Source organism: Ursus arctos, unplaced genomic scaffold, assembly GCF_023065955.2.
Source record: "Ursus arctos isolate Adak ecotype North America unplaced genomic scaffold, UrsArc2.0 scaffold_34, whole genome shotgun sequence".
In the NCBI taxonomy this organism is placed as follows: Eukaryota; Metazoa; Chordata; class Mammalia; order Carnivora; family Ursidae; genus Ursus; species Ursus arctos.
Window position 1 is genome coordinate 27,522,247 of NW_026623030.1, and position 19,623 is coordinate 27,541,869.

Consider the following 19,623-nt stretch of genomic DNA (forward strand, 5'->3'; position numbering starts at 1 on the left):
GTTGCCTTATTATGCAGATACGTTTCTTGTAAAGACGAATCTCTGTTAATAGCTCTCTTCCTGGTGCAAGCTGGCATTTGAGTGGGAGGTAAAGGAGCTTTTTCTTCGATCTGCTTAGTTTCCATTGCTTTTAACTTCCATTGCTTTAAGTCTTTACGCCAAAGTGGCCCGTCTTGGGGCTGCTTGCTCTTATCCCTACAACATTTACAGTGTGGTCTCAGAACTGGACTCATTCCTTCTCACTGTGGAAGTGCAGCCCACCGACATCTGGCCTGCAGGGACATCCGCCCTAGACCACACTGATGCATTACTTCAGTGACACGGTGCTGATTGGACAGGCCAAGGAAAAGATGCCTAGTCAGTGGAGGTCTTGGAAAGACCTGCTCCAGAGGGCAGGAAGCTTCGGGCACCGGGGCTGTAGTGGGCACAGGTGTTCAGGACAGCCTCTGGGAAGTGAAAGGCAGATGATGGAAGGGGCCATTTCCATCTCGGTCACTGGGAGTCTGGGCCGAATTTTCCAGGGCTGCGAAGCAGTGCACGAGGAAAGGAGTTGCCACATAGAATCCCAGGCCAAGGTCCTCCCCTCCTCGTCTTCTTCCTCCTGTACCGCCACCTGTGATGCTGGAAGGATGCTCCACCCTGCGAGTTCTCCCGGCTCCCGGAGCTCACCCCCGAACCGGGTGGCACAGCAGGCCCTGGGCTGCGGGCCCAGGCCGTTGGCAAAGGAAGGGGGGCAATTGGGGAGGGGGAGGTTCTGGAAAGGAAAGGGCACCCAAGGAGTGGGGTGTTGTCATGAGGTGGTGGGGGCGAGGAGCGGCTGGTGGGGTGGACCTGGGCCGGTAGCGGGGCCGGGAGCAGAACTCCGGTGGGCTGGGGGGGCGGGGCCGGAGCGATGCTTAAGGTGAACCTGGGCCCGGAGTGGGCCAAGAGCGAACTCAGGTGCGCTGGGTGGGACGGGGGCGGGGCCAGGGAGATGCTTAAGGTGAACCTGGGTCCGGAGCGGTCCAGGCTCGGAGCTCCTGGGACGGAGGCGGGGCAGGGGGGGGTGGGGGGGGAAGCTTAAGATGAACCTGGGGTAGGCGCGGGGTCGAATACGAAACTGGGGAGGGACGGGTCTGGGGGCGGAGCTCAGGTGGGCTGGCTCTGCTTGGGCCGGATACCGGCCAGGGGCGGGGCGGCCCGATCCGAGGCCCCGGGACTGAAGCGCGGGAGGTGGTCCTGGCGGAGCGCAAGCCTGGATCTCCGGAGCCATCTGGAGGGGGACCCGCAGGGAGCCAGCACGGGCACTGGGGACGCAGGGTGCGCTCCTAGGGCGTCGCCAGGTCGAGGTAAGGCAGGAGCGGGTGGCTGTCGCTCAGGCGCTCGGGCTCGGGAAATTGCCCCAGCTCTCCGGGTGTTCCCAGGAGTAGGGAGCCTGACCTGGAGTTTGGCGACTGGGCGAGAGGGCTGGCCGCCCCGGGAGCGCCTGTGCGGGACTCGTCCAGCCTCGATGTGCGGATCCCGCTGGGAGATCTGGGGCTCTCGGAGCAAGCTTGGCTGGTCCCGAGGATCCCAGGTGCTGCCCCAGAGTTGGGAAGCGGGCAGGACCAAGGGGAAAGTTCCGTGGATTGTCCCCTAGCTTCCCACCCCCAGGCCAAGCTGTGGTACTGCTGATGGGAGCTCCAGTCCTAAACGTGAGGTCCCTGCCCTGCCCCCAGGTCCGTCCATCTGTGAGAACAGACGATGGAGAGAATCGTCCATAACTTGGGCTCCACCGCCCCTTTCCTTGAACTGTGGGGCTGGCGATTTAGGACGAGGAAACCCCGGTTTTTGCACCCCGTTCTCCCCAGCCAAGGGGTCCCAAGAGCCGATCTTGGCCCACGGAGCAATTCACCCCCACAGCGCTTGTCTCTTGCCAGAAATCTAAGATCTCCCCGCGGGTGCGTGAGATTGATTTCAAAGCAATTTGGGGTTGCTGGTGGAGATGGGGGGCGTTCAGAGGGGCTGGTGTCTGGGGAGGTGGGTGCGAATTTGCTGAAACGAACTGGGCTTTCATTGCAGAAATGCACAGACTCTTGGAGTGGAGGGAATTTAACGGGCCCGTAGCGCAGCGCCTAGAACATTCCAGAGGTGATGGGAGGTTAACCGTACCCTGCAGGCGTGCAGTGTCTGCTCCTCTTGCCCCCTCGCTGGACTCCACAGGTTTCCCTGTCCCAGGACGGGCTGACTTCTGAAAGCCAAAAGCACATCATGAGAATCACTTCCTGGGGCGTCTGGGTGACAGTTAAGCAATGGAGTCTTGATTTTGGCTCAGGTCAGGCTCTCAGGGTTGTGAGATCGAGCCCCTGTCAGGCTCCCTCCTCTTAGGCAGTCTGCTTATCTCACTCTGTCCCTCCCCACTCTCGTGTGCTCTTTCTCTCTCTCAAATAAATAAATAAATCTTTGAAAAAATGAGAATCACTTCCTTTCTGCCAGGAGCCTTTCTTCCTGAAGCTGGCCTATAAACGCAATGGAAGGGGCATTGCTTGGTGACGTTTAAAAGTGGGTTTTGCTTTCCCAAAGTCACTAAGCATAGCTGGAAATTCCCTAGAAACCTCCCTTCTTTGAAGCTGCAAGTTCTCAGACAGACCAAATACACCCTGTTTTCGGGCAGATATTCATTCTACTGTTTAAAAATAGTTCCCCTTTGTCCCTGGAACTCCAGGTACCCAGGAGTGGAATGGTGGTGTGGGTGAAGGCGTTTTTCTTTTCTGTTAACTTGAAAAAGCAAATAGATCTCCAGGGTCAACGCGGAAGGAAGCTGGGTGCGTGAATAGTGAAGGACCTTGGGCTGTTTTAGGTGAGGTCCTGAAGGTCCTTGGGAAGGCTGATCTTGGAATAGGGCTGGGAATGAGGAAAAGGAAAGCTCTGGGGCCTTGGAGGACCTGCCCAGCCTGGGCAGAGCTAGTAAAATAGAATAAATCTGCTTCCTGGAGGAACCCCAAGAGGGGCAGGTGGCTGGAGAGGAAGGAGGAGAAGAGTCAGGAGAAGTGGGATCCAGAGCTGGGCATGGAGAGCCCCACAGACACTGATGGACACCTGAAGCTGGTGTCCTTCCATAAAATCCATTCTCCCTTACCTTCCTCACTATAGAAACCTTGATAGCTCAGCACAGTAATGACTATATTTTCTAATTTCTTTGTATCAGATAGCTATGAGTAACTCATATGTCAGGGGTTGTGGTGCCTGAAATTTCTTTGATGTGTTTATAATGCAGGGAGGTGTGCCTTCCTATTGTCTGGTGGCTGGAACATGGGTGTAATGGCCGGAGCCCCAGCATCTATCTTGGACTATGATGTGTCTTCAGGAATAGAAGCTTCACACAGTGGAGCAACAAGAGAGCAACATCTGGGTCTCTGCTGCTAGCCCTGGGCTGATAGCCTCTAGATGTCACCGTAGTGAGGCAGAAGTAAATTTCTTTCTGATTTAATGCTCTGCACTGTGGAGTTCTTCTGTGATTCAGCGCTGACCCTATCTTGTTAGATATACCCAGGGGAAAACCTTCAAATTTTATTCTAACCTTAAGGAAGTGTTTGGAGGGTTTGAAGCCAAGGAATGACATGACTTACCTCATTTTTTCAAAGGCTTGCTCTGGCTGCTAGCAGAGGTTAGACACTAAGGCTCCAAGATGAGAATTCTGTGGGGCAGTCAGTTGACGGCTCTATGGCTCTCCAGCAGAAGACAGTGGTTGGATTAGTTGATGATGAAAGTGCTATAGGTAATGATGGACAGTCACACTTGGGATGGATTTATGTGCTGTGTACTTTGGCTTATCAAACGTTTGGATTTAAAAATTTGCTTTTTGGAGGAATAATTTATATGCCGTAAAGCATGCCCATATTCAATGTATAGTTTGTGTCATTTAGACAAATACACATAGCTATGGAACTATCATCACAATCAAGATATAGAACATTCCTCCCCAAAAAAGAGATCTAGAACATTCCATCACCTCCAAAAATTCCCTCTTTTCCCTTCATAGTCAGTACGTGCAGGAACTGGCAAACCCCAGTTTTCTTTTTGTCACTACCAACTAGATTTGTCCTTTCTAGAACATTGTATCAGTATTTTCATGCAGTATGATGAATCTGGCTTCTTTAAGTCTAAATGCATATGAGATTCATGCACGTTGCTAGGTGACTCTTGTTTACTCCTTTTTGTGGCTGAGCAGTACTTTGTTGCTGGTGATATTCACCTCCACTGGTTTATCCTCTCACATGTTGATGGACCCTGGGATGTTTCCAGGTTTTGAAACTGTGAACAAAGCTGCTACCAACGTTCCCGTGCAAGTCTCTTTGCTGGAGGTGGATTGCTGAGTCGTGTGGTAAGTGTAGGTTTAAGCTTTGAAGGAGCTACCAGCTTTTCCCCAAGTGGTCGTACTGCTTTCTACATTCCTGCGAATGATCTTCGAGAGGCCAGCTTGCTCCTCGTCTTCACCAACCCTTTGTATTATCAGTCTTTTCAATTTTATTCCTTGCTTATGGACCATGGATCGTGTTCCTGCAGATGTGTCTAGCTAAAGAGCCACATTCGCCAGGAGACGGGGTGGCCCCGTGGCAAGGGCTGGGGTGCGAGGGGGCTTCTTGGGCAGGACTTCTGGGGAACCCTTTAAACTGGGCATGGTCTCCTCGCTCCAGGTTGGCAACACAGGAGAGCTTCCCCTGGGAGAGTCGTCCCCTCCACTAGACAGCACGCGAGCGGCGCCCAGCTACGGGATGGGCGTCCCACCGTCCTGTAGTTAGAGGCCCTCTGTGGATGTCTCAGGTGGCTCCTGAGTTCTTGGTCTCCTTGGCTTTGTGGTTCATTTTCAGAGCACATTTTCAGTGTTTGAAGCTCCCCATGCGAGTCTGGGAGGGAACACCTTTGGGGGAGGTAGCCGGTCGTTCCGAAAGCTTTTGTGTAGCTGGGTGCTGGTGGGTCCTGCATTCACAGCCCAAGGCTGAGGGGCCCAAGTGGGGCAGAGAGTTAGGTTCCTCAGCCTGATTTCTCCAACCACGGGGAAGAGAACATAACTAACGGTCCCATGTGAGCCCTGAGTCATGGCTGCTCAGAAAACGCGAAGTCTGAGTGGGAGAGAAGGAAATAAAAGTCCATGTAAATACACCACAAATTATCATCAAGCAAATAACACCTTAAACTCATTTGTGACTTGCCAACTTTCCACAGAGATAATTATATATGGATCTTATACAGTAATTTGTTGGCAGTTCCTAGAAGGAATGTGACATTTCCAACGAAATGAAGTTCAGAATTTATATAGCTCATTTGTAAACTGCTTGTTGACCTAACTCGGTTTCCAAGGGTTCCATGAATGACTTTATCTGTCTTTTTCTTCCTCTGCTTTTTTCTTTTTTTTAAAGTAGGCTCCATGCCCAATGAGCCAGCCAGGCGCCCCTCTTCTTTTCTGCCTTGGTGATAGAGAACCAAGGGGTCACCATCGACAGAGACTTTCCTCGCCATGACCGTATCTTCCTGGAACCTTCATGTGAAACGTGCAGAAACCTCCTTTTCTGAGATCAGGGGTCATAAAACTGCAGGTGTGGGCCAAGTCTGGCCCATCTTCTGTTTTGCAAATGACGTTTTACTGAAACACAGCCCCACATTTTCATTTTGGCTGCTCTACTGCTGGGTAGTTGTGATGGCGCCTTCAAGTTTTCTTCTTCTTCAATCCTGAAAGGATTTGGGTTCTATGATGGGAAGCAGAAAGTAGGTGCTGGCGAGTACTTGTTTAATGAGAGAATTAGTGAGTGTGAGTGCAGGAGGCATGGGCTGGTACGTCAGTGGAATTGTGCCATGAGGGCTCCATTCTTGCCCAACCCAAGAAATCTCCGGGACTGTGTTCTATCTGCTTTGGAAGATCTCTTGTAGTAAGTAAGTGATTGAGGTTGGATGGACGAAACTTTCTAAGTAGGTAGACATTGGTCAAGATATTCAAGAACCTAGGTGATTCCAAACTCAACATTCTCATTCTCTGACCCAACTCTCCATCACAACCATAGAGAAAGGGTTTCATTATGCAACTTGTTGGACCCTGGGGCTTTGGGACCCCTGTGTGTTTGTGTCCCCACTGGAAGTCTCCCTCTGGCTTGCTGGGGGTGTTGGTCAGATGGGCTTTGTCCAGGGGCTGCCGTTGGGCGCCACACTGAAGAAGTCCAAGCAAAAAAGGGGTGTTGGGTTCCTCATGCTGATGGAGACGTGCAGGGGGGCTCCTACCAGGGACATCTGGATCCAGCTGCACAAGCGGCATCCTTAGCGACCTGTCCCCTGTCTTTCCTCTGGGTTGGCAGCATCTCCGGCAGGATCTTCCCTCCTGGTGGCAGGTTGGCCACCAGCAGCTCCCAGTGTCCATCCTGCTTTCGTGGTCACTTCAAGGAGGACGCTGCTCTTTCCTGTCAGGTCCCCTGGCTCTGTTTGGCCCAGCTTGGATCATGGACCCGCCAGAACCAGTCAGTCACTGTGGCCAGCCCACGTGAATGACGTGGGCTTAGAGGACGGGAGATGTTCTGGGGGATGGATGCTGGGGGCAGGGAACCAGAAACGAGTCGGGCCAAGCTATCACCATAGTCTTTCCCATCCAGATACTGTGCCTGAGGGTCCCCATGGGACTTTTCCACCTCTATGCCCTCAGGAAATACTGTCTGGGTACCTAATAGTAATATCTGCGGGTTTTGCAGAGGGCATATATTTTCTTAAACTATTTGATCAAGTAGGGATGTTTTCAAACGCAAAGAACAACACAGATGGTGTTTGTCACATTTGTGAGAATAAATTTCGCATTCTTTTTTAGAAGAGATTGGAAAGATTGCACGAGAAAAAAGGCACGATGCAACCCGAGTTACATCATTAGGAGAAGTTCTCACGCGTCCCGCCTCTTTCCCCTTTCCTGTCTTTCTACCCTTTTGCTCTTTGTCTTGCCGGCGGTGCTAGAAATGCAGAAATGTTTGCTTTGGGATGACAGTGTGTGTCTATCTAATTCCCCTGTAAAATCCATCCCACAATATTAATAAATATTGCTTCTTTTATCCCTTTTGTCGAATTATGCTATCAAATGAGATGTTAAATGCAGGCTCATGGGATGTGTTTGATGGCTGACAAAGTGAATATATGAATATATTCCTAAAAAAAACCATCCTGCAGAAGCTGTAATCTCTGAATTGTGACAACCTTGGGTAGGATCATTTTAATAGAATGTAACACACGAACTGCCTGAAATACTGTGATAAGAATTTTAAAAGCTATTAAATGTAAAGACCCAATGCACTAGGTTAGAAAGGCAGAAAAAGTCTTAATTTAAAATATTTTAATGAACACTCATTGTGAGGAAATGTTGAGTAAATGAAGATGAAAACCACATGATTATCAAGGACTGAAGACAATAGAAAAAATAAGCATATCTGAAAGTGTTCTCTTTTTTTAAAAAAAGATTTTATTTATTTGAGAGAGAGAGTGAGAGAGAAAGAGAGAACACGGAGCAGTGGGGAGGGGCAGAGGGAGCGGGGGAAGCAGACTCCCCGCTGAGCAGAGAGCCCGATGGGGGACTTGATCCCAGGACCCTGGGATCTGAAAGTGTTCTAACAGCTAATGCCAAGCCAAGGGAAATGGAAGTCAGCTAACAGATTTCTTGCATGGAAGCTAGATAGATCCAGATAGCTTGGCAGTGGAGTTTTTCCTTAAACGAACATTGTCGTACCTGTTTCCTGTGTACACTGGGGTGTACCTAGGGAGGCATGACTGGGTGTGTGTATTTCCAGCTGACCCACAGCTGCGCAGACCTGCAGTCGCGAGCTGCTCTGGCGGCCGCACAGGCCAGCGAGCATTACAAGAGACGCTCATTATTTATGGCACCTGCTGGGGTGGTTTGTTACTCAGCAACAGCTGACTCCCACACGTGCCTGGAGCTCTACCTTCTCTCCAGTTGTTTGACCTTTCACTCTATATGCAAAACGCTTTAGAAATAGTTCACCTATGACCTCATCATATCCTCTAGTTTCACTGGCGAATGATTTAAGTCCACGTCACTAATGACTTGGAAGATACAAAAAGCCTCCCACTTCTAAGAATGAAAGCTATAATGACCTGGACGAAAAATACACTGGATGGCTTTCGTGGCAAAATGGATACTAGTAAATTTGACCACATGGCCTGGGCAAGTATCAAAAATAAAACAGAAAGCATGTATATGTATAAAATGTTTTATATATATATTTTATATTTTACATACATATTTTATATACATACATTTTTTCTGTTTTATTTTGAAGATCTGTGTATATATATGTAAGGGTTCTATATATATACCCGAAGTTACACAACTCTGCAGAGCTTTCTGAATATGATTACCGCCAGGACAGTCATTTCTTTCTCTGCGTGAATAACGAGCTCGCCATCAACAGCTTGCATCATTCGGCGCCCCGTGATGGTGGTGAGTTTTTGTGGAGCTGTCTGCATCTTCTTGTCCAAGACAGTTTTTTAACTAACTAGCCAAGGTTAGGAGTAGAACTTATGTTTCAGAATTGGGTTTTTCCTCTGTAAAGCTAATTGCCCCTTCCCCCAGTGGTGATTGGGATTTTAAACCTTGATCTTAAGTGTGTTGTGGTCCTCCTGCCTTAAAGATCCTAAGAACTTAGCTCTTATATATTGAGTATGGCAAAAAGTGATTGAATTAAATAAAGTGTCCATTTGATGGCTCTTCCAAACCTACACTGACCCAGAATAGTCAACTCCCATCTTACTTGGGTAACAAGTAGGTTTTCATGGGTGGAAGGATACTTTTTAAATGTATAGTCCTAATTTGCCAATATTCATGACACTGATATGTTTGCTCGTCGATCTTACCGTCGTAAGAATAGATGGGAATAGGACGTGTTTCTAACGTGATGAGCGTCTCAGAACTCTGCTTCCTCTCACTGTTTAAAAGACGAGGACTCTCCTGATTGTTTATCCATAGCCCTTCCTTCCTTGTGAGTATGTTTCACATTTCTGGTAATCAATCTTCTCTGTATGTAGTTGGGATTATCTAGTCTTAGGGAACCCCTAACTGCATTCACAGGATCATTACTAGGAGAAACACCCAGTTGAAATGCCAACTACTCCTTATTGGAAAGAAAAATTTTAGTCACAACCTACCTAAAGCTTCTGGAGGGATGTAATTAGCAGGAATAGTGAATTCAAGGCTGTCTGTCTTTTTCTCCTTTGGTCACAGATAAACACTCATAATACATGTTCATTGAAATATCCCAATGTTAATGGTAAATCATATTAATGAGAAAGAAAGTGAGCTCCTTCTGCCCCTGGAGATCATCTCTGCTAGGACGTGAGACATTAGAAAAACTTGGAAGAAGAGAGACCAGAGCTGGGGGTATTAGGTTGGCTCCTAAAATTTTCTTTCACTGGTCCAGCAGGCCAACTATCTTCTAGATCCTTGGTCAGGTCACTTGCATATTTTTTTTTTAATAAAAAATTGTACTTATTTAAGGCGTACAACATGATCATATATATATATGTAGTGAAATGATTACAGTCAAGCTAATGAACACATCCCCTGATGTAGTTATAAGTAGTTATAAGTAGTTATAAGTTTTGTGTGTGCGCTGGGACCGTGTGCATCTACTCTCTTAGAAAACGTCCCATATTCAAGGCAGTATTACCACCTACAGTCATCATGCCACATGTTAGATCTCTAGGCTTATTCATCTTGTGATGAATTTCTGATAATCAATCTTCTTTGTATGTTTCACATTTCTGATAATCAATCTTCTCTTAATGTAATTGAGATTATCTCTTTAAGTAATTGGGTGAAGGAGCTAGATTTGACTTCCCTTGTCTGTGCTGTATCTGCTTTAAATATTGGAGTCCAATGATCTTTTAGGCTCAGAGACCATATTTTGTGATAGTAAAGCCTCTTTGAGATTTGGGCTCTTTATAACACCCTTACGCAGTGAGCTCTGCCCTGTTGGACACATGCCACCTGGACGGCCCGTGCTTTTCACAGGCTGGTACATAGGTGTTCATTCAGTCACTGTGTGTTGAGTTAAAAAGCATTGTGCCTCGTATTGCATGGTGCACTGGGTGTTATACACAACTAATGAATCATCGAGCCTTACATCGGAAACCGGGGATGTACTGTATGGTGACTAACATAATATAATAAAAAATCATTAAAAAAAAAAAAAGCATTGTGCCTTTCGTAATCAGGGACAATCGGAGAATACATCAGTTGTTTGCTGCATGACCTGCAGTCATCGGCAGTGTCGAGAGGGCACTGCTCTGTTCTTGTAGGAAGCAGTCAATTGCCCTGAGGACAGTCCTGGACATCAGATGATCCAATTCAGTTCCAGGCAAGACCAGGAGAGTGTTAGCTCAATGCACCGAATTAGCAATACGTCTCCAGGGCATAGCGTAATTACTTATTTTCCTAAATAACACAGACACGCTCGGACTTAATTACAATAGTTTCACTGGGAAATAGAATCGTGGTAATTTCCAAGTTCGTATATCTCATTAATGAGATTTGCTAAGTCTTATTGGCATTTCCGTGAGATGCCTTTATGTTTCAAATCATTTTCTAAATTGCTAATGTCATCTATGGAAGAAAAACATGTCCAAATTTTCTTCTGGAGGTGAAGTCTGTGTGTGGCGGGGAAGTCTTAGTGCTGAACCATCCAGGTGACAAAGCTTGCCTGAACAAACGAAAGAAACCGAGAAAGAAGTATGATCTTTCCCGTGTGTGTGTCTATAAAACTTCAGCATTCAGTTTGCTATCCACCCGTATGGTAGGGCATTTTCCAACAGGAGTCTGAAAAGCGAAGCCCACTGATAGCCAAGAGTCTTCCGTTTGAGACCTAGCTCTGGCTCTGGGAATCTCCATGACCTTGCCTTAGACAAGCTATTTCACTTTGCATTTCTCCAGCCCGTTCACTTGTAAAATAAGGGGGCCATTTGTTTATTGAGTAACTACTGTGTGCTGAGCACTAATTATTAGGGAAACAGAGGCTCATGTGGGTAGGTGAGATTTCTAATTTCCAGGACTTTGTATTCTAGCAGAAAAGTCAACAGACACATAGATGAATAAATAAATGAGTAGTGACCCTAAGGATAATTTGATGATTCCAAACAGTCGGGTGATGTAACTGAAGTAGACCGGAGGAAATTGGAGGGGTGGCTTTGGGAGGAAGGTCAGGAAAAGCTTCTCTGAGAATGGTAACATTGGAGTAGCAATTGGAATAACGAGGAGTCAGCTATAGAAATTTGGGAGTAAGAACCTAGCAGGCAGACAGGATGGCAGAATTCCCTGAGGTGGAAACTTATTGATTGCTTAAAATATCTTCCGCCATAAATTTCAATGATTTCCACTCTTTCCACTTCCACACAGTGACCCACGTGTGGCATCAAGGTTCTTTACCGTCACTGGCTGGATTTTATTTAATGGAGCTTTACCTTTCAGTCAAGGTATCTTGTCGTTCGCTGAATGTGTCTAACTAATTAAATGTGTCTCCAACCCTTCCCCGGATTCTTGGAATTTATTTCCACCATTCTCAGTCTGGTGTATCCCCCCTTCCTTGCTAGCTTCCCGGTGTGACCAGCCAGTTGATGGGGAAGCAGAGAGGGACAAACCTCATGGATTCCTGTATGTAGCTGGACTCCAGGTCACCAGCACGTGTCTAGAAGACGTTCAGTTGAAACGTCATTCATCTAGTATTTACAGCAAGGTATGACCATGAAATGCCCCTGCACTTCCAGGCAGTGTTGATAAGGTCGACACTGATGAACATTAGAACAGGGCAGACACTGAACAGGTAAAGCAGTGCCTCCGATGGGAAGTAGGAAGCGATGGTGGGTCTATCGGGGATCTAGAAATACATCCATCAGTGACTAGGCCCATTTCAACTCCGTGTACTGCTAAACAGTCAACAAGAAAGAGCCATGGCGTCTGGCTGCAGTCCCTCCATACCCGGTGCTGGTAGAGCGTTCCTTCTTTTTGTCCACAATTCAAACAAAATGCTTCAGTGGCAACCCAGCAGCCAGGTACCAGTGGGGTGACCTTGAAAAGATAATTCGGCTTTGTGTTCCCCTTAAAATAGGAGTCAGTAACAGAATCTACTCGCAGGGTTTTACGAGTCGATGCATGCCAAGGTCTGATCACAGTCCCAGCAGAGGACCCTGTGGTCATCACCAATGTCATTGTCTTTGTCTTGTCACCATCATTCTCAATTGTCATCTCATCTGACTTTTCAGTAAAGCATTCTGCGACCACCCTATGAAAAATAACATCCCTTGTCTTCACTCTTTATCCCCTTCTCCTTCTTTATGTGGCTTCTTCTCATTTATGACCATATGACACGTTATGTATTTATTTGATTTGCTGTCCGTTTCTCTCTAAAAAAAAAAAAAAATAGTAATAAGCTCCATGACCTTAGGAACCTCATTTTCCTCTCTGTGGTATCATCAGTCTCTGAATAAGTGCTTGGCACAGCGTTGGTGTTCAATAAATACTTTCTGATTAAGCCAAGCAATCTTCTCCCAGTCTGTTATGCCCTACTGCGGTGTGGCTATGGTTGAGCTTTACGGACTTGGCCGTGGTTGGGTCAATAATGCAGAGAATTTTTAGCTCTTCTCGGCACGTCCCCAGTTGCAGAATGAGCTGAGAAGGAATTGGCATCACTGTTGTAGACTGCCATCTCACGGACAAGCCAGCTTCAGCTCTCTAAAGAGAAAGTCCTTCCGACATGCTAAGCGCCCTATAGACAGATAGAATTACGCTACTGCATGACGAGCTCTGGAGACCCATGCTGTGACATCAGGACACTCTCCCACCTCCTTGCTCTCTGCTGAGCTCAGATGCAGCAAAACCCCAGTCAACACAGGCAGGAGAGATGGAGGCTCGGTGAGATGATGAACCCCCCCTCCTCCATGAGGACGGGGATGTTAGGGAACACCTAGAATCTTTTATTCTGCTTGAGGGCTGATAAATCATCATTGAAAGTGAAAAAAGAGCAGGCAAGTGATGAATTGAGGCAGTGTTCAGGAGTTTTGGAAGTCTTGGCATGGGAATCACTAATCTGTGTCCTAAAGAGGGTGATTAATCAAAGTCCCAAGCAATTAAAAATAATAATATGTTTCTGGATTTAATTTAATAATAATTTGCTGAATTTTGCCTGACCATGGATTCTAATTTGGAAGCCCTTTGTTTTTCTTACTTCAAGCCGTGAAATATCCTGTCTTCTTAAGCCTGAGTTTATTTTCTTATAAATGAACTTATTAAAATGCAACAAAAATTAAATAAGCCTAATTAATTTAACTTTAAAAAAAGTAATATTTTTATGCAGTAACTGAAGGGAGTATTATCTAACACGTTCATACTAATTTATTTCTGTTGTGTGCATTGAGTGACTAGGTTCACGTTCCCTCAGTGGATTAATACTTCTGTTCTAATGGAAAACAGAGTTAATCAGAAAACCCCCTCCAGGAGCATGGGATGAGTAGGTCACAGAAGACTGTCTTTATAGATAATTAAAGTTCAGGTTTAGACTCTTTTTTCCAGAAATGTCTGATTGGATCATTTTTAATTTACAGTAAATATCAGAATATCTGGCAGGTGGATTTCCCTTTCTTTTTTCCCCAGCCCCTTTGCATGAGGGCTTGAGGGGCTTGTGGTTTTCTTAGGCTACCTGAAGAACGCTAGCAGTAATAATCCTAGTAACTATATGGAAGCCTTATGGTGTTCCACACATATATAGATGAGACATCATGGACCATTTATGGTGGATTGGGCACTGTGTGTGGCCATTCAGGCCTTCCAGTACCCATTTTATGGATGAGTAAACTGAGGCACTGAAAGATGGAGTCACATAGACTGCGATCGAGGAAGTGACTGAGCTGGGGTTCATATTCCAAATGATAAACTGTTGTAAACATTTCCTGATAAGTACATGAGTAGGCACAGTAGGGACAGACAGAGAATGGCTGTTTGATAAAGCCCCAAGCAGCAAAACTCAGACTCCCCGAGTAAAAGAGGAAAGAACACCTCGTTTCCAGGTGACTGCTCTGGGGTTCCACGGAGAAGCTGGAGTCTGTGCCTCGCGGCCACTGGCTGTAGCTCCCCGGGGCGTCTTTGGGTCCAGATGCTTGAGGATGGCAGGCAGGCTGGCCTGCCGGAGTCAGGGGCACCCGGAGAGATGCGTGTGAAGGACACATCCGGTGGGAGCTCAGCCACCTCACAGGTGTTGGAGGGAAAACAAATGAGTAATTTCTGTACCGCTCTGCTCTTCTCCCTGGCGGCCCGCGTGGAGCTTTTCCCCAGGTGCCGCGGACACAGCCGCCAGCAGGTGGGCGTGTACCTTCTACAGCGTAGCAAGTCCAGGAGAAAGAAGGTTCGGGGCTGCTGGGGGGCTCAGTTGGTGAAGTGTCTGCCCTCTGCTCAGGTCCTGAGATGAGTCCCGCGTCGGGCTCCCTGCCCAGTGGGGAGTCTGCTGCTCCCTCTCCCTCTCCCTCTCCTCCCGCTGCTGCTCGTGCTCTCTCTTGCATGCTCTCTCTCTCTCTGTCAACTAAATAAATAAAATCTTTAAAAAAAAAGAAAAAAGAAAGGAAGAGAAGCTTCCGATGGTTCCTGTCAACAGCCCATAACGCAGGATGGGATCCTTTGCTGTAAGCACATGATTGTGACATTTGGAAAAAGTGGAATGATGTTTGATTTTTAAATATTTTATTTATTTATTTATTTATTTATTTATTAGACAGAGACAGCCAGCGAGAGAGGGAACACAAGCAGGGGGAGTGGGAGAGGAAGAAGCAGGCTCCTAGTGGAGGAGCCAGATGTGGGGCTCGATCCCGAAACGCCAGGATCATGCCCTGAGCCGAAGGCAGACGCTTAACGACTGCGCCACCCAGGCGCCCCTGATTTTTAAATATTAACAATGTATCAAAATAAATATTAGCAATGTATCCATTTTGAATTTCCTGAATTTTGATGGCTATGTGGAGGGTCTGGCAGTTTTGTTCTTGCTAAAGGAGATCCACAGTTAAAGGGATTAGCAATTAATTTAAAGGGATTGGCAATTTGTTCTCACGTAGTTCAGGGGGAAAATAATTTCTTATGCTATACTTACGAGTGTTATATAACTTTGTGATTATTTCAGACGAAAAATAAATATATTAAAATCACTCATTTATTTTCCCTCCAACATCCATGAGGAGGTCGAGGTCCTACGGGGGACGCTGGCCTTCACGTGTGTCCCTCCTAGAGCCCCTGACACCAGCCGGCTAGCCCGGCCGTGCTCTTCTCCAGGCAATGGTAGAGGCCCGCAGAGGCCCAGCAGAGCAACGAGAATGCCCACAGCCTTTATTCTATTTTTTTTTAAACGAGGCAATACATGATAGAATCAAGGGTGGATGTCCCAAGAACTCTGAGGCTCAGATGTGGGTCACCAACACTTCTGTCTCTTTGTTTTGGCCAAAGCAAGGCTCATGGTTGAATTCCAAATCAGCGGGGCCTTTTAGTGGGATGAATTGGCACCGTCCCATGACGGCAGGTTTAAAAGTTGACGCTGATGATACAGTTCACCATGGCGCTGTAAATAGAAGAGGATGGGGTGCAGGGGGGTGCTGGAGACGTGACCACCATGCCTGCCCGATATACCCAGAGGGAGAGCTCATGGAAGGGTCTAAGTGTGCAGAACGCCCAGCACGGTGTTTGATCCACACTTGGCAACTAATATGTTAGTTCCTTTATTTCAATAACTTCCCATCACGAAAATGCGTATTTCTTTAAATAGACGTTGGACCAGGAAGAAAGTCTGAAGACGTATCTTAATTCTCCCTATACCTTTCTTTGTGATGATGAGAAGAAATTAATGTGTGTGTGTGCGTGTCTGTGCCAAGCAGATGGTGGGAGTTAAACATCCCCAGAGCAGTACGGTGCTGTTTGCTTCATTAATTAAACTTTACGCAATATTGCTTTCATAAATCTTGAGTAGAGAATACCTGCAAATTGACTTAGCTCTGGTTTTGAGATTTGGTTATGTATAAATGTCATATATCTGCATACCTTCTAATTCCACCAGGGCATTTGAGATTTGGACACAGTGGGTAATAAAAATGGAGGAAGAAATATGATAATATGATTCTATTTTTTTAAAAAAAGAAAGGACTAGTATTTGAAAATACTGTTATAAAAATTGAGAGCTTAATCATGCAGGCCGAGATGCCAGCTGACACAGCTACCTTCCCAGAGCCACTGCTGCTTATAGCCCGATTTTCTCACACAGCCCCAGTTGGTAGAAAGGAATCTGAGAATTCATTCAGTCTCATTACATGCACCGTTTTAGGACTTGGAAATGATTTGTATGGAACATAATAAAATTTAATCTTCTTCACCCAAATTTATAGTTGTTGGTGGGTCAGAACTTATCACATGTGGAGGGCTCGGTATATTTCAGAAGACGAGGCCTGCCCACTTATAATCACACTCAAGAAGCCGTGACTTCACTCCAATTTACTGCCTGCTAGCTCTATCCAACCTCATCAGCCCCACACACGTGCTAATTTATGGCCTGAAGCCCTCATCTCCTTATTGCCCATGGAGTTTTGAGTCAACCCTGAATTCATAGCCTGCTTTTTAGAATTATATATATATATTTTTAAAATTTCTATGTATTATTTATATTTACATGTAAATATAAATTGCATATTTATATATATTTCTTTTTTCTAACAATGTATGATTTATATAGAATATATATTGTTTATATATTATATAAATCATACATTGTATATTATTTGTATATATTTTATCTAAATATATATAATTTGTATGGGGTTTGTGTGTATATATATATACATATACACACACACATACACGCACGTATAAAACTGTCATTTACAGGTGACTGTATTGTAAAATGTTTCAAATGTAAAAAACAATCTCCGAATTTGAAAATTTTGTCAGGAGAAAACAGGGCCACCAAGATAGTGAAATAATGCAAATATTCTGATTTATGGGATATATTGTCTCTGGGTCTCACCCAATCCAATCTCTTGCCTTCTGAGAGAGATTTCGGAAAAATTATTTCGCTAAAATAAGTTAACTCTTTTACATCACCTGATTTATGTTTCTTAATAAAAATCCATTTATTTTTCTACTAGGACCCGAAATTATTATTTCTTTTTTTGAGGCAGAATTTATTTGGGGATCTTAAATTTCCTTGACTTAAGTTAATATTGGCCAGCTACTAAGCATTGGGTGAAAACTGAAACACGATTGTGTGGGCATCCTGGATTTTTAATTTGCTTCTATTCAGAGTGAATAGGACAGTAACTTGCTCGCAGGGATTTATGTTGAATGGAGAGCTGGAATAGCACTTTTATGCTGGTGGAGACCGGGAAGAATCGAGAAAGCTCCATGCTTGCCCGAGAGTGGAGGGACAGCTTTCTCTGAGCCCACCCTGGGAGAAGCAACATCGTACTATAAGCAGACCACATTAAAGCATACAAATGGGAAGAGAAAGCTTTCTGGGAAGCAGGGTCTGAAGGGAGAGAGAACTCTAAAGACAGCTGTCCAGATGGCAATCGATCCAAGTCTAAAAAAACCGGACTGGCACCAACTTATAAGAAAGGGGGAGGAATCACCATGAGGGCCAGTGGCCACAGTTGCAGGGAGTTTGGTGCCCATGGTTTGGTTCACTGCGACACCCCGCTCCCTCCCCGCACCCTTGTAGGATGGCTGCTGGGCACTTTCCTTCGGCACGTTGGTCAGAACTGTGAGCTGCCAATTCAGATGGAGTAATGGCCTCTCAGTCTTCTGTCTCCTGACGTCCCCTCCAAAGGCTCCTGTTTAAATTCATATTAGCCTGTTCTTTGCCGCGTCCTCCAAATATCGCTTCCTGGTTCTTAGGGGGCACATGAGACACATTTGATGTTGGCCGCCTAGGTGTACATTCCTCTTTCCGAACCCACCTCCACCCTTCGATCCAGTCCCGAGCTTGAGCTGGAGACAGAGGGGACAGGTGTCTACCTGTCTAGCTTTAGACGTGGCGGAGGCTCCCTGGGGCCCGTTCATTATTTCCAAAGGGTTTGTGAAATGCATTCCATTCAGCAACCTGCAGGGGGTGGGACCCAAGGAGCCAGGCACTCGCTGGATGCAGGTTAGAGAGGGAGGACAGACATGACTTCACCTGTGATGCTGCTTGTTTTTATGGAATTTTCAGCCACTACAGACCGAATTGTGTTCCCCTCTTCCCAAATCCGTGTGTTGAAGTCCTAACCGCCAATGTGATGGTATTTGTAGATGGAGTCTATAGGGTGGTGGTTGAGATGAAGTCCTAGGGGAGGGCCCTAACCTGATAGAATTAGTGTCCTTTTAAGAAGAGACACCAGAGCTCACTCACTCTCTCTCTCTCTCTCTCCATCGTGTCAGAACATGAGAAGAAGGCCGCCCTCTGCAAGCCAGAAAGTGGGCCTCACCAGGACTTGAAATCTGTCAGCACCTTGGTCATGGACTTCCACCTCCAGAACTGTGAGAAATACATTTCTGCTGTTCCCAGTCTGTGATATTTTGTTATAATAACCGGAACAGACTAAATACACTCAGAAAGGAAATGCCTGAATTGACAGGTGGAACCTACATCTGTGAGAAAGAGGTAGGGCCATTGGCAAGTCAGATGCAGTTTCTAGGTCTGTGTTCACATCTTACACATGAAAGGATCAGACCACTGGTACATCCATCCAGCCATCCAGTCAGCCAGCCAGTCAGCCAGCTAGCCAGCCAGCCAGCCATCTTCCTTTCCATCCACCATCCACCCATCCATCCATCCATCCATCCATCCACCCACCCACCCACACATCCAGCCATCCATCCACTTACCCACACACTCATCCATCCATCCAACCACCCACACATCCATCCATCCATCCATCCATCCATCCATCCATCCATTTATTCTACAGATCCCACTTTGTCTCCAGTACCTGCTGGTCACAGAGTTGCTGAGTATACTGACTATAGCAAAGGTTCCAACTCTAATTAGTTTTAACAGATCTTCACAGTGGTCAAGAGCAATAAAGTTTTACACTAGGTAGTGTGATTAGTTCCTGTTTATTAGAACAAGAAATAGGTGCTTATATCTTCAAAAGTTATCTTTGATTAGCTCTTACCTCATAAGCTTTTGTAGGTCTGAATCCCAAAGTAAATTTTAGCTATTTATTTGAGCCTGTCACTGCATGAGTCTGTAGTATGGCTGTTGGTTTCCAGAATAAAGTTGGGGCAAGTCGACCTTCGTGCTTGTGCATATGCTAGAGTGAGCAGCACGCTTTGTAGGCGCTGTGGGCATAGGGCTCCTGCAGAGTGGGGGCCACCCTGCACGCATGTGCTGTGCAAGCCAGCTGCTCCCATCTGCACCTTCTGATAACACAGGAACGCCAGCATGTATCTTGTCAACGTACTGCCACAGTGGCCCTATGACAGGGCTTATATGTGAAGTCATTTCTTAGCACCATTCAAAAATAAATAAATACAAAATGATTGATCCCGGGGGAGCAGACTGAAGTCAGCTAAATGCAAAAGAAGAAGGAGAATAAACTAGAAAAGTATTTGGTTCAATTGACCTGCATCTT

At 46.1% G+C, this 19,623-nt stretch overlaps 1 protein-coding gene across 1 annotated transcript in view; it reads left to right on the forward strand.

Annotated features, from left to right (window-relative positions):
* Positions 1–892: 892 nt before the first annotated feature.
* The window catches only part of LOC113266805 (transmembrane protein 132B-like), a 58,013-nt gene continuing 39,282 nt past the window's right edge, over positions 893–19,623 (forward strand). The window contains 2 exon segments of the mRNA XM_048221274.2: positions 893–939; positions 1,404–1,643. Coding sequence (XP_048077231.1) covers positions 893–939; positions 1,404–1,643 — 287 coding nt within the window.